The sequence below is a fragment of the Microcebus murinus genome, chromosome 3 (assembly GCF_040939455.1).
Source record: "Microcebus murinus isolate Inina chromosome 3, M.murinus_Inina_mat1.0, whole genome shotgun sequence".
In the NCBI taxonomy this organism is placed as follows: Eukaryota; Metazoa; Chordata; class Mammalia; order Primates; family Cheirogaleidae; genus Microcebus; species Microcebus murinus.
Genome location: NC_134106.1, coordinates 76,884,213 through 76,897,806, shown reverse-complemented (window position 1 = coordinate 76,897,806; position 13,594 = coordinate 76,884,213). Strand labels below are relative to the sequence as shown.

At 52.3% G+C, this 13,594-nt stretch overlaps 1 protein-coding gene across 1 annotated transcript; it reads left to right on the top strand.

Moving 5' to 3' along the window:
• The first annotated feature begins 379 nt into the window (after nucleotides 1-379).
• Nucleotides 380-8,575, top strand: ACTR1B (actin related protein 1B). Its single transcript, XM_012786956.3, has 11 exons — nucleotides 380-539; nucleotides 2,529-2,593; nucleotides 3,862-3,937; nucleotides 5,019-5,144; nucleotides 5,485-5,609; nucleotides 5,848-6,064; nucleotides 6,191-6,283; nucleotides 6,390-6,564; nucleotides 7,027-7,088; nucleotides 7,309-7,349; nucleotides 7,544-8,575. Exons 1-11 carry the CDS (start codon nucleotides 492-494, stop codon nucleotides 7,644-7,646), a joined length of 1,131 nt encoding a protein of 376 aa, XP_012642410.1. The 5' UTR covers nucleotides 380-491; the 3' UTR covers nucleotides 7,647-8,575.
• Nucleotides 8,576-13,594: the final 5,019 nt, after the last annotated feature.

Here is a 13,594-nt window from a genome sequence, read left to right as displayed (position 1 = left end):
GCCGGCCTCCTCGGAAGAGGTAGGCTCACAAAAGAGCATGGTCTCAGGTGCTGGAGCGCGGGAAAGACGTCTTCCTGGACGGGCGATGCGCCGGGCTCTGGCAGCAACGGCGCACCAGCCCAGCTCCACCTTCTACCGCCCGCGTCCCCTTTAAAAATGGAGCCCTGACATCATCCCCGACGCGGCGCAGCCTACCTTGACAACGCCCCGGCCGTTCTTCTGGACTGCCTCAATTGGCTGGCCAACCCCAGGAGGCCCCGCCCCCTGCCCCGCAGTCGGCCCCCGGCGTCCGCTGTCAATCGGGCCGGGTGGGAGCGGTGATTGGCCACGGGGCCCGCCCTCCAGAAAGCCGCGCCGGGCTCGCGTAGGCTGCGCGCTGGGGGTGGGAGGGGCGCGGCGCCGCGTCGGGAGCCGCGGCCGCCGTCCCTGTCCACCCGCCCGCCGGTCGCTCCTGCAGCCCGCCTGCTGGGCAGGGCCGGCCCGGCCCGGCCATGGAGTCCTACGACATCATCGCCAACCAGCCCGTGGTCATCGACAATGTGAGGCCCGGCAGCCAGGGGGAGGGCGGGCGCCCTGCCCCCGGGGGCGCACGCGGCGGCGCGGGGAGGGACCCCTGCCCGTCTCGGCTCGTCCTCCGCTCTCTGCCAGTCCGCTGCGCACGGCGTGCCCGCTCGGTTCGCCCCAGGGCCTCGCGCAGCCATACGGCCCTGTAGCCCTGGCCTTGGGGCCAGCCCCCTCGCCAACATCCCGGAGCCCTTTACCCGATCCGGGCGGGGAAGTCCAGGAGACCTAGAGTGACAGCCGGGAGGCCAACCGGTGCACCTGTGCCGTCAGGCTGGCGACAACGCGCTTCAGACCCTTCTCTGTTGAGAATGGAGTCACTGGGCAGGTTTCGACCTCAGCCCCTTTACCCATCCTTTGGCCCTGGCTCTGGCTGCCTGGCGGAAATGGGATTTGCATTTGCCCTTTTGCACATTGCTGGCCTCATCTTTTGGAGAGGGTTGGCCAGGTGATCTCAACAACAGCACATCCCCGGTGGGCTGCACCCCAAGGCAAAAAAATGCAAGTTACTGTCTACCAGCCACATGTCCACCACCACTTGGTTGGCCTTTTGGCTACTTTGACGCTCTTCTGAGGGGCTCCCTGGGCTGAGCAGAAATTCCACTGACAGCAGGACAGTGGAGAATTTAAGGGCCACTGTTCCCAGGCCCAACAAGCAGTTTGGGGTAATTGTCTGGAAGCTTCAGAGGAAAGATGTCTGGCTTCCTGTGGCCTTGTCCTTCAGCACTGGGGCTCAGCTTGTTTTCAGCTGCCCTGGGGGAATTTCTGGCCTCAGAACCCTGACACGGGAAGAAAATAAGGTCTGGGGTCTATGGATCTGCCTCTAGCTGGGTACCTGCCTCTGGAGTATGGACCTTGAAGTTTTTTGATTATGACTCACTTTTGCTCTCTCTGAGAACTGTCTCCCTCCCACATGACCCTGTGGGGTTCCTCAATGGCTGTCTTTTTTGGGAGTAAAAAAGACTCCCCAAAAAGTGGGCTCACCTGAGTCACAGCAGGGGATGTTTAATAAGGATCCTAGAACTGGGCTTGGGGATGTGCTATCACACCAGCTCTCCAGGAGGCTATAGGAAGGACCAGGCTACTTCGTTTCTTGTTGGGCAAATAATTCATGTAAGCTAATCAACAAGCTTATGAGTTCAGAAGGCAGCTGCTTGGCCCTTCTGAGCTTCTAGCCCCTAGTCTGTAACTTGTAGGTGTTTATTTCTGCTAGACCTGGAGGGTTGTGATGAAGATTGGTGGGAAGGGGGTTTGAGAAGCTGGTTCCTTCTCTGGGTGAAAGGTTTCTAAAATACCAGGTTATTTTGGGAATCCTAAGTCCATCTTCCAGGTGGGAGCAGTGGCAGGACCAAGACATTCTACTTATAGTCTCTAAGGAAGCCACTGAAGGAAAGGTGCCAGTTGTCCCATGCACCCGGTGGTCTTCCCCAGCAAGCCTTGTATGTGGTCCATGTCTGCTGGGGATTTGGGGAGCTGCTGGGGGAAAAAAAAAAAAAAAAACATGCTGAGAGGTTTCTTGTCACTGTCTTTTGAGAGTAGCTTGTGCTATGGAATCCTCCTGCCTAAAGCTGGTGCTTGAGTGTGCAGAGGAGAATGTACTTAGTGATTTCTCAATCTCTGTGCTATTGACATTCTGGGCTGGATAATTATTGTTAGTGGAGTCTGGCCTGTGCGTTGTAGGATGTTTATTTAGCAGCATCCTTGGCTTCTACCACTAGATACCAGCACCCCGCCTCACATGCCTCCCTCCCCAGTTGCCAGACATTGCCAAGTGTTCCCAGGGCTGGGGGATACAAAATTGCCCCCAGTTTTAAACCACTGGTATGCTTGTAAATGATCTTGTCCTCTGGCAGGGTCTTTGGCCTCCTGCCCTGCCTGCCTTGAAGGGGCAGCAAGCTCTCTCCACTGCAGGCACTATCTTCATCCGGAGGTGAATGTCAGGAGCTAAACATTGTTTTTCCTTGCAGGGTTCAGGGGTGATCAAGGCTGGCTTTGCAGGAGACCAGATTCCCAAGTACTGTTTCCCAAACTAGTAAGTGTTGGCTCAGGCAGCAGCCTTAACCCTTTTGTTTGCTTCCCTTGAGAACATTGGCCTTGTGTCACAGCTGTCTTTGAGGACAACTCTTGCCCCTACCTGTAAGGAAAAACACGAAATTTGTGAGGGTTGACACTACCCAGAGAGCTCTGAAAGGGTAAGGCAGGTGCTGGGGGTTTCCTCTTCCTCTTTGGAGTCTCATTTGGTCTCTCCTTGAGCCAGTGAGGAGAGGCAGCCAGCATTCCCCTGGGGTGGGGTGTGGTAGCAGCCGCAGAATAAAAGGGAGATATCTCCAAAGGGAGGCCTAAGCTTGGAGCAGAATGAATAGGGAATTATAACTCCCAGCCACCCCTTCCTCTCTAGTAATGTTTTTCTTCAGGGCTTATTTACTTTCAGACTCTAGAAAATGTTTTGTTTCAGTCAAGGGAGGTCTTTCCCTGGATGGTGCTGGTGGTGGCAGGAATAAGAGGGAAGTGTAAACCCAGAGAAAGCCTGCAGTGCTCCTTAGGCCACCCTAGCCCATCAGGCAAGTTTCCCTCAGGAGTGCCTCTTCCCAAATCCTGGAGGCTTTAGAATTATTGTCCTAAAGGCAGGGGACAGAGGAAGAGCCTAAGGCCCCCAAAATGGCTTGCCATAGGTCCCAGGCCTGGTTTGTGGACAGAGCCAGCATGGAACACCTTAGTTCCACTTTCCTCTCTGAACTCTATGTGGGTGTAATTAAAGGTTCCTGTTGAGGTGTGGGGAGCTTGGATCAAATTTTGGAATGGGTAGTTCATCAGATCTTACAGTTTCTGAGAACTGACTCTGTTCTGGCAGCTCTCACAGTGGGAAGGGGCAGCATCCTCTGAGTGAGAGAGGGCTGTGCAAGGAAGCCCCGACCTGGCTTCCTGGGGCTACCCTCCCCCTGTCTGCTGCCAGTGAGTTCAGTCTGCCCCCCGGAAGTCAAGAGCGTGGGCTGAGTCATCGTGGCTGCAGAAGGCTGACCCTCTGCCAGATCTGGGCCATGGAAGCTGGGATTTCAGCCCTCTGTGGGAGGGATACCATACCGTTCCTTCTGGGCCTGAGCTTCCTGTCTTGCCGAGGCCCACTCTGTAGGCCGGTATCCCTATCCCACAGGCCCTAGTTCCGACCTGTGCTGCATGGCCAAATCCTAGTGCTTTAGAGGAGGACAGTTACCCTCTGGACCATTGGAGTTGGACTTTGGTTTTCTGGACACATGCTCAGCCGTGGCCCCTGCCCACCTCACTGATTTTATGTCCTCACAGTGTCGGGCGGCCTAAGCACATGCGGGTGATGGCTGGAGCCCTGGAAGGGGACCTCTTCATCGGACCAAAAGCAGAGGTAACACCGTGGAGTCTGCCTTTCCTTCGGTTTGGGTCTTCAGTCACAGGGGCACTGGCCAGTGGTCAGAGGGCTCTGTTCTCGGGCTTTTGTAGGTGCCCTCTTGGTCCCTTCCTCAATCATATACCAGCTGTAGATTGCTGCACTGTGCACCTCCCCTCTGTGAGATGGAGTGACAGTTTGTGTTCTAGGGAGCATGGGTAGACTTCGTCATATCCTGTCTTCTAGAAGCTATTTGGAAGCTACAGAGGAAAGAACTGATTCAAAAGGGACTTAAGAGTCAGAATCACCCAGACTTGCTGACTGCTCTGACCAGGGCCGTGGGGGCTGCCTCTTATGCTGTCTGGGGCAACCTGCCTAGGGGCTGCAGGGCCAGATCAGAGCCTCAGGAGGAGCAGACAAGGGTGTGGGGAGAATTGGGCACACGCGGTTTAGGCATTTGGGGAACGAACACAGCCTGGGGTGCTGGGGCATGCATGGGGCATGGTTCTGGGCCTGGAGAGGGGAGGCCTGAGCCGAGGGTGCAGATGTGGGGCTCTCAGGAGATAGGGTCAGTAGGAGCTGAGGTGGATGAGAAGGAGCTTGGTAGTGCTCAGCAGGAAGGGGTACACATGGGGTGACATCATAGGGCAGGCGGAGGCAGCATGTGGGTGCAGGGGGCCATCGAGAACCTGATGAAGGGCTGACTGGGGGTGGGGGGATGGGCGCAGGAGGGGCAGTGTTGGATCAGCCAAGAGGCTGCTCTGGTGCTGACAGGAAGTGGTGGGGAGGGAAGCTGGCAGTGTGCGAGGAGAGGATGGGGAGCACGCACCAGTGAGAGTGGAGGAGTATGAAGCATGGCCGTGGGCTGTGGGATGGGAGGGGCACTTTGCCACCCTCTCTGGTCCCAGCCAGCAGAAGCTAGCTGGGCTCTGAAAGCTGGAGAAGCTGCTGGATAGATGCAGCTGTGCTGAGCCTGAGGACACCTAGTGAGCGGGGTGGTTCTAGTCAGGGCAGGTGGGGGGCAGCTTCTGGGAGGGTGGGCAGCAACTGTTGGGCGAGGGCTCTGGTGCCACATCTGGCCATCCCACCCCGTCCCCAGGAACACCGGGGGCTGCTGGCCATCCGCTACCCCATGGAGCATGGCGTGGTGCGAGACTGGAACGACATGGAGCGCATCTGGCAGTATGTCTACTCCAAGGATCAGCTGCAGACCTTCTCCGAGGAGGTGTGGCAGCTGGCCCTCCCACCAGGCTCTGAACTCCCTCCTCTGCTTCCTTCCTGGTCGGGCTCCCACATTTCCTCTCTGCATGTTGCACGGGGAACATGCCTTTTCACTGTGTGTCTGGATGTATATATATAGCCAGCAGCTGCCAGGCAAAATTTTCCAGAAAGAGCTAGATCTTTGGAAGAGTAACTGCTGGCAAATAACAGGATGGTGCCCTAAGGAAAGAAAGGAGGCTACAACTACCTGTGCTCATAGCAGGCGCCTTGGCTTTCTGGAAAGATCCTTTTAGGGCCTAGCATCTTGCCTTTGTACATGCCTGTTACTCTCCCATCTCCTGTAGCATCCTGTTCTTCTAACGGAGGCCCCGCTCAACCCAAGTAAGAACCGGGAGAAGGCAGCAGAGGTGTTCTTTGAGACCTTCAACGTGCCGGCCCTGTTCATCTCCATGCAAGCCGTGCTCAGTCTGTGAGTGCTCCCTAAACCCTGGGCTCCCGAATCTCCATCCTCCCCATGCTGTCCTCCTACTTGTGATGACCAGGCATCTGACTTCCTTGGAGAAACAGCCCTTTGATGACTGTCCCTGTAGGGAGTTCCTCATGTCCCTTTTTCAGACTAGCTAATGCAAATGTCCCAGGGTCCCTTTCGGGGTGAGGAGGTCCCTGTGCCTCAGTGGCTGAGGTGAGAGATGCTGACCTGGTGACAGGTACGCAACAGGACGCACGACAGGAGTGGTTTTAGACTCTGGGGACGGGGTCACTCATGCAGTCCCCATCTATGAGGGCTTTGCCATGCCACACTCCATCATGCGGGTGGACATTGCTGGCCGTGATGTCTCCCGCTATCTCCGGCTGCTGCTGCGTAAGGAAGGGGTCGACTTTCACACCTCAGCTGAATTTGAGGTTGTCCGGACCATCAAAGAGGTGACGAGGGGCAGGAGGGCGTGGACACAACCTTGGGTGGGGAAAGCGGGGTGGGACCAAGGTTGAGCCCTGGGCTGTGGGTATTCTGGCTGTAGCCCTCTGAGGGTTGCATCCCTGCCCCCACAGCGAGCCTGCTACCTGTCCATCAACCCGCAGAAGGACGAGGCTCTGGAGACAGAGAAGGTGCAGTACACCTTGCCAGACGGCAGCACGCTCGATGTAAGTGGCCAGGCCTGGCGCTGGGAGGGGCAGCGGTGTTAGGCCTGGAGGAAGGGGAGGCCTGGCTTCCTGGGGTACCTGTCTGCCTCAACCTTGTGCTCCAAAGGTGGGGCCTGCACGATTCCGGGCTCCCGAGCTGCTGTTCCAGCCGGACCTGGTGGGGGAGGAGAGTGAGGGGCTCCACGAGGTGCTGGCCTTCGCCATCCACAAGTCCGACATGGACCTGCGCCGGACACTATTTGCCAACATCGTGCTCTCGGGTGGCTCAACGCTTTTCAAAGGTACTGTGGTTTAGGAGGTGGAAGTGGTAAAACAAGGCCAAGGGCAGCTGGACTCTCACAGACTGTGCCCCCCTCTGGGGCATGGACACGAACATTTTCTATTAGCTTTTTGGTAGTGCTCAGTGAGCATTTTTTTTTTAAAGACCGAGATTTAAAATTAAATTTTATTTCCTCTGAATGTATTGTGGGGTATCAATTGAGAAAGCATGTGGGGTCAAGTGGAGCAGTGTGACTTGGGGTTTCATCTCATGTGGCCTCTCTGTGGAAGCTGGGCCCACCTGCAGCCATGGAGCTTGATCTTTTCTCCCTGGGAGGAGGGGCTCACCCTGCCCTTAATTCTGGGGAGAACTGCCAAGAGGGACAGCAGCAACTGGTGGGGAAGGGGCTAGAGGTTGGATGAGGGAAGCTTGTAGCAAGGACGTCGGACATGGGTCCCAGGCTCTACCAGCCTTGTGTTCACAGGCTTTGGTGACCGATTACTAAGCGAAGTGAAGAAGCTTGCCCCAAAGGATGTCAAAATCAAGGTGAGGTTCCCAAGAGTTCCCCTGGGGCACCAGGAGTGCTGGGCAACCTTGGCCTGGGAGGAATGGCACATGCCCCCTCCAGGTGCCCTCTCCCATCCATGCTCACCCAGCCCTGCTTCTCCTGGCTGCATGGCATCGGCCCTGGGGAGATGCCCCCTAGGCTGGGAGGGTGGCTGTTGTGTGGGTGCCAGGCATTTACGTGGCCACTTATCTCCTCTAGATCTCAGCCCCTCAGGAACGGCTGTACTCCACATGGATCGGGTGAGGCGGGGCTCAAGGGGAGGGCTCTGGGAGGAGACCATTTTGCCCTGGACGCTTTTCCCAGGGTTGGCCCAGGCCAGGTGGAGGTGGGTGGATTTCCCTCCCAGGTAAGGGAAAGGGAATTCTGAGTGCCCAGGGAGGGCGGTTGGCTCAGCCCACGGGTCCACAAGAATACTATCCCTCCATCCTAACAGTGGCTCCATCCTGGCCTCGCTGGACACTTTTAAGAAGATGTGGGTATCCAAAAAGGAGTATGAAGAGGATGGCTCCCGTGCTATTCATCGCAAAACCTTCTAGTGCCCCAGGAGGGTGGAGCATGTTGGGAGAATGGGAGGAAGGGGGAGCCAGAGCCCTTAACCCTTTTTGGTCTGGGCTCACCTACTAGGCTTAGGGTCCCCTGCATGCCCTGAACCCGCAGGCAGGTGGTGCAGCAGTGCTCCCCTGCAGCCCTCGCCCCCCCTCCCCCCGCCACACACACACACACACACACACACACACACACACACACACACACGGTAATGTTTAGCTGTGTGGATGGGAGTCTTGAGCTGGAACGTAGGAATTGAGGAGTCCAGTGTTGCGTTGTTCTGGGTGTCCCTTCTGCAGAGCCATTTAGGCCTGTGGTTCCTTGCTCTGAGTCTCAGGGCTGTTTCCCAGAGCTCGCAGGGCCAGAGTGCCTGGATGCCTGTGTAACTAGCCTTGGGGAGCAGGTGGACCGGGGTGGCCAACAGGTCTACTGGTGTGTCATTGCGTCCATTGCCACCTCCTCTTCCTGACCTGAAAGGGCAGCCTAGACCCTTTCACATGCTGTCTTCCTGGGCAGAGCCCTGGTGTAGGGCAGAGTACTGGGTAGTCTTCTGTCCCCAGCGATGGGGGGGTGGCCCGGGTCAGACCCTCCAGAGCCAGGACAGACGATGGGCAGTTGTCACACTCTCCCCTTCAAAGCACTTCATTGACTTGCTGCTCCCTCTCCTTTACCCCCAATTCCCTGGATGGGAAAGGATTAATGGTCTTCATTTGTTGAGGGGAAGCCACTTAATCAGGAATCAGACCTGAGGAGGTAGGGGACATTTCCTTCTCTACCTCCCCTAAGAAAGATCATCACTTTCGCTGTGGACAGGACCCCACCGCCCTCTTCCAGATATGTACAATAATTTATCACAGTTGCCTGAAAAAAAAACCTTTTTTTAAAAATCATTATAGTAATAATTATGGACAAGGCACAATGTGTGGCTCTGTTTTCTTTGGTTCTTTGTGCTATTCTTTGCTCATCCATCCCTGGGGACTTTCGGAGAAAGGACCAGAGAGAATGCAGTGTGGCTCCGGCTCTAGCTCAGAAGCTTGAGTGTTTCAGTGGTTGGCAGGGCAACATGGCACAGGAGGCCCCAGGAGGCTGGGCTCTCACCCTGGAACATAATTCCAGAGCCTCGTTACCTGCTTGCTACAGTCCACCAGGGGAAGCAGAGAACAAGGCTGCCTTCATCTGCCTTATTCCTGGACAGGACCTAGGAGCATGGAGACATCACCTGTTCTGTTGGATGCCTCTGTGTGCCCCATTCAGCCAGGGCTAAGGCTGGCAGACACCAGCAATGATGCAGGCTCATCAGTTCAGACAGGTTGGGGTAGGGAAGGGAGAGGGGCAGGAAGAGGCTAAGAAGCAGGGGGAGGAAGGGCACAGAAGCCCAAGGGAGCAGTGAGGAAATAAGTGTCTGCTCTTTTCTTCCTTGATTAAGTATTTGAGCACCTACTGTGTGTCTGGGAGGGTTCCATGTATTTGGGCAAATGGTAGACATCCTTGCCCCAACAAACATGCAGGTCCAGAGTAAGAGAAACAGGTCATTTCAGTACAGAGTTGTGGGGACAAAGAGGCCAGGCATCTAACCCAACAGGTGGGGCAGGCTGACTCACAAGGGCCCAGGTGTTAGCCAGGAGAGGGAAAGGCATTCCAGGCAGAGGTAAGAGCTCAAAGAAGCACCTCGGACTAGCGGGGCTGGAGAGAAGAGCATGCAGGGATGCCTATGCCTTGGCGGGGAAGGGTAAGTGATCTCCTATGGCTATATTGTGACACAAACCAAAAAGGTTTGATGGGTCAGGCTGGCATGTGGAGGGCCTTGCGGGGGTTGTTGGCTGTGTTTTGGGTGGTGGGCTGCCAGCCATGGAATGTTGGTGACCAGACCTGTGTGTTGAAGGCAGTTGAGGTTGTGGGGGACAGGGAGGCCCAGAATTGAGATCAGGCAGGAGGGGGGAGAGCACTGTGTCAGACCTATCTGCACAGAGACATATCTGCACAGAACATTTTGTGAGGCTTTGTGGTCACAGGGCAGTTACATTGGCACGTGCCCTCAAGGGGAAAGCAATTTGTGCTAAGTCTGTTATGATTTCTTCCCAACCGACTCCTCCCACAGGGTTTTGTTCATGGTTCCATTGGCCCCCTGGCCTGGAGCCTTGTCACTTGACTCCTGCCTCTTCCTTATCTTCTCCTTGCTCAGCCAGTTACCAAGGCCCATGGTTCTGCGGTACCTTTCCCACCATCCTTTCTTTTCCACTATGGCCACCACCACTCTAGTTCATGACCACAGCTCCATTCTCCTGCCCACCTGATCCATTTGCTCTCAGACCTAAAGGCCAGATAACTTTGGTTCTGACACTTCCTACTCCAGAATGTCAAGCAGTTCTGCCCTCCTCTGCCTGGGGAAATTAAGCCAAATTGATATGATGCTGGTAAAATCACCTTCATGAACCACCCATTGTTGCATTTGGTTCAAGCCCCTTGAGATGCTTCTCCCCTGTGGTAGGCTTACCCATCGTCATATCCTTTGCCTGCTAGCCTCTGCTCATGCTGTTCTCTCCATAGGAATGGACTTTATGTCCATCAGAATCCCATTCTTCAAGGCAAAGCACAGTGCAGCATCCTCCCTGCCCCCTCTTCTGGCAGGGATAGCATGGTTAGACAGCTCAGGCTCTGCTGGGATTCTCACTGTTGGAGAAAAGCTACAGATAAGGAAGATAGTATGGCAGGAATGAACCTTGGGTTGGATGGACTACAGTTGGAGGTAGTATGAACTCATGGTTTTGATATACATACCGATAGACACGGAAGTAAATGCATGTATATGTGAGTGCCAAGGTTAGACTATATACACACATTTTCTAGCCCTATCTGCTGGGAAGGCCTAGAAGCAGTGACATTGGGGTAGCAATAAGCACATAGAATGTCCAGATCTTGGTTTCTAAATACCATTCTGGGAAAAAGTTCATTCTGTACTTGTAGACAGTTTAATAAATACCATTAGAATGAGGACTATGTTTTTCCTTGGTGAGGAGACCAGGATCCAGTTAAGCTGATAAGTGACCATAGGCTCAGATGGAGCCCATTTCTATCCAAGAGCGAAGGTTTGGTCCTTCTAGTAGGGCAATTACATTTCCCCCGAGACAGGGATGCAAGGTGAGCCTGGAATATCTTGTGATACCATAAAATAAGGAAGCACTTTTAAAAAGAAGGGGCCTGTGTCAGAGACACAGGAACAACTTGGAGTGCCCAATGCTCAGATCTGTAATGGATGGTAAGCCATAGCATAAAATATTTGTGACTCATACAAATAAACGAGTAAATATATACATGGGGAGAGGGAACAGCTCTCCCTTATGGTAGAATTCCAACGAATGTCAAAGGAATAATGGAAAAAAATCACCGTTGAGCAAACACCACAGTGATAATTGTTGTAGGCAAGAAAGGATGCAAAAATCACTGGGCAAAAATAAGGATTATTTGCATTGTCTCAGAGTATCTCCCTACAAGATGCTTATTGATTACAGAAGAAAAAAATAGTAGCTTTATGGTAGAGAAACCCAGTAAACACCACCTTAGCCAAATAGTCAAAGTTTACATCTTAAGTAATCAGTCAGTGTCTCTTTTTTTTTTTTCAGTCAGTGTCTCTTGATGATGCTCTAAGCTGGCCCAGTTTCACCTGTGATATTCATGCATCACCTTAGTCTACCCAGGAGCAAGCAGCAGGCAAACCCAGAGGCAGTCTATAAATTATGGCTCAGCCGAGCGAGGTGGCTCACACCTGTAATCCTAGCACTCTGGGAGGCTGAGGCGGGAGGATCACTCAAGGTCAGGAGTCCAGCCTAAACAAGATTGAGACCCCATCTCTTGTAAAAATAGAAAGAAATTAATTGGCCAACTAAAAATATATAGAGAAAATTAGCTGGGCATGGTGGTGCATGCCTGTAGTCCCAGCTACTCGGGAGGCTGAGGCAGGAGGATTGCTTGAGCCCAGGAGTTTGAGGTTGTTGTGAGCTAAGTTGATGCCACGGCACTCTAGCCCAGGCAACAGACTGAGACTCTGCCTCTAAATAAATAAATAAAACAAATTATGGCTCAGTTCTCTCGTTCAAAAGTGACAGGTCATGAAGACAAGACCAAGTATGATGTGAGATCCTGGGTTGGGAAAGATCTTACTGAGCTTTGCCCTGCAAAATCCAGATTAATCCTATTGATTAGTTAATAGTACTGCATCAGTATTACTTTCCTTGTCTCCATGGTTGTACTATAGTAATGGCAGGTGTTAACATTAGGGAAAATTGAGTGGAAGGTAAATAGGAACTCTACTATTTTTGCAACTTTTCTCTAAGTCTAAAATTATTTTAAAATAAAAAATTGGGGGGAAAGGAGCTCAGGCTCTGGAGCTAAATGGTCTGGGTTCACAGTCCTGCTACTAAAAATTGCTAGTTACATAGTCCTGAGCTGTTCCTAGGTTTCCCCATCTCTATCATGGGGGTGATAATAATAGCGCCTGCCTCATGGGTTTATTAACAGCCTGGAAGATGAGCCAGGAACATTTTATGCTAGAAAATAAAAGAAGTGCTCAAAGAATGATAGGGGCATGTCAGAAGGCCACAGGAGCTTGAAGAGGTTCCCACTGGCCAAATTTGGAACAAATTAAACATCAAAAAACAATAATAGACATGGATTATAATCCACTGAATAAGAAAGCATGAATCTATACTGATATAAATAAATTGAAAGTTTGATGAGGAACAAGGTATTGAGATTACAAAGTATTGCCCTGTAAGATACTTACTAAGGAGCAACTTCACAGTGGAGAAGTTTAGCAGACACTAGCTTAATAAAGTGACCAAAGTAAAGCTCATCAGCAAGGGGACAAGTCAGCATCATGCGCCTCCAAGAAGAGTACATCACTTACCCCAGATGCATAACCTGAATCTAATCACAAGGAAACAAACTCAAGTTGTTGGTATAATTCTCAAAAGGTCAAGGTGAAGAGAGTCAAGAAAATATTGAGAAACTGTTCCAGACAGGCGAACCAAAGGCAACACATGATCCTGAACTGGATCCTTTTGCTATAGCAGACATTATTGGAACTTTTAGCAAAACTTGAATAGAATCTGAGGATTAGATGGTAGAAATATATAAATCATACTTCCTGATTTTAATGATCATATTGTGGGTATTAAGAGAATGTCTTTGTAATAAATACACACTTATTAATAAATGTGATAGGACATCAGATCAGCAACTTACTCTCAAATAGTCCTGGAAAAATGTTCTTCATTCTGTACTTGCAGATAGTTTAATAAATACCATTAGAACGAGGCTTATATTCTTCCTTGGTGAGGGGAGATGGCATCCAATTTCTAAGATGGAGCCCACTTTACTCAGGAGCAAAGGTTTGGTCCTCCTAGTGGGGGACATCATATTTCCTCTTGGCCTCTAGGGCTTCCCGTTACCAAGAGGCAAGGAAATGAGCTATTCATGCTTACATGGTTAGCCCAAAGCAGAGGTTCTCAGCCTTCCTGTTTAAAGTTCTGATGCCCGGGTTCCACCCCAAGATACTCTGCTTTAATGGTCTTGTGTGGTTTGGGAACTGGGATTTATAGAAGATCCCCAGGTGATTTTTTTTTTTTTTTTTTTTGGAGACAGAGTCTCACTCTGTTGTCTGGGCTAGCATGCCATGGCATCAGCTTAGCTCACAGCAACCTCTAACTCTTGGGTTCAAGCAATCCTTCTGCCTCAGCCTCCCGAGCAACTGGGACTACAAGCATTTGCCACCATGGCCGGCTAATTTTTTATATTTTTTTTTTTAGTTGTCCAGCTAATCTCTATTTTTAGTGGAGATGGGGTCTTGCTCTTGCTCAGGGTGGTCTCAAACTCTTGAGATCTAGTAATCCTCCCGCCTTGGCCTCCCAGAGTGCTAGGATTACAGGCATGAGCCACCAGG

Excerpts from the sequence above, each read along its gene's own strand:
- ACTR1B (XM_012786956.3), top strand. The coding sequence starts at position 492 with ATGGAGTCCTACGACATCATCGCCAACCAGCCCGTGGTCATCGACAAT. Across the intron at positions 2,594-3,861 it reads AAGTACTGTTTCCCAAACTA|TGTCGGGCGGCCTAAGCACA; the intron begins GTAAGTGTTGGC and ends ATGTCCTCACAG. Across the intron at positions 7,089-7,308 it reads CAAAGGATGTCAAAATCAAG|ATCTCAGCCCCTCAGGAACG; the intron begins GTGAGGTTCCCA and ends TATCTCCTCTAG.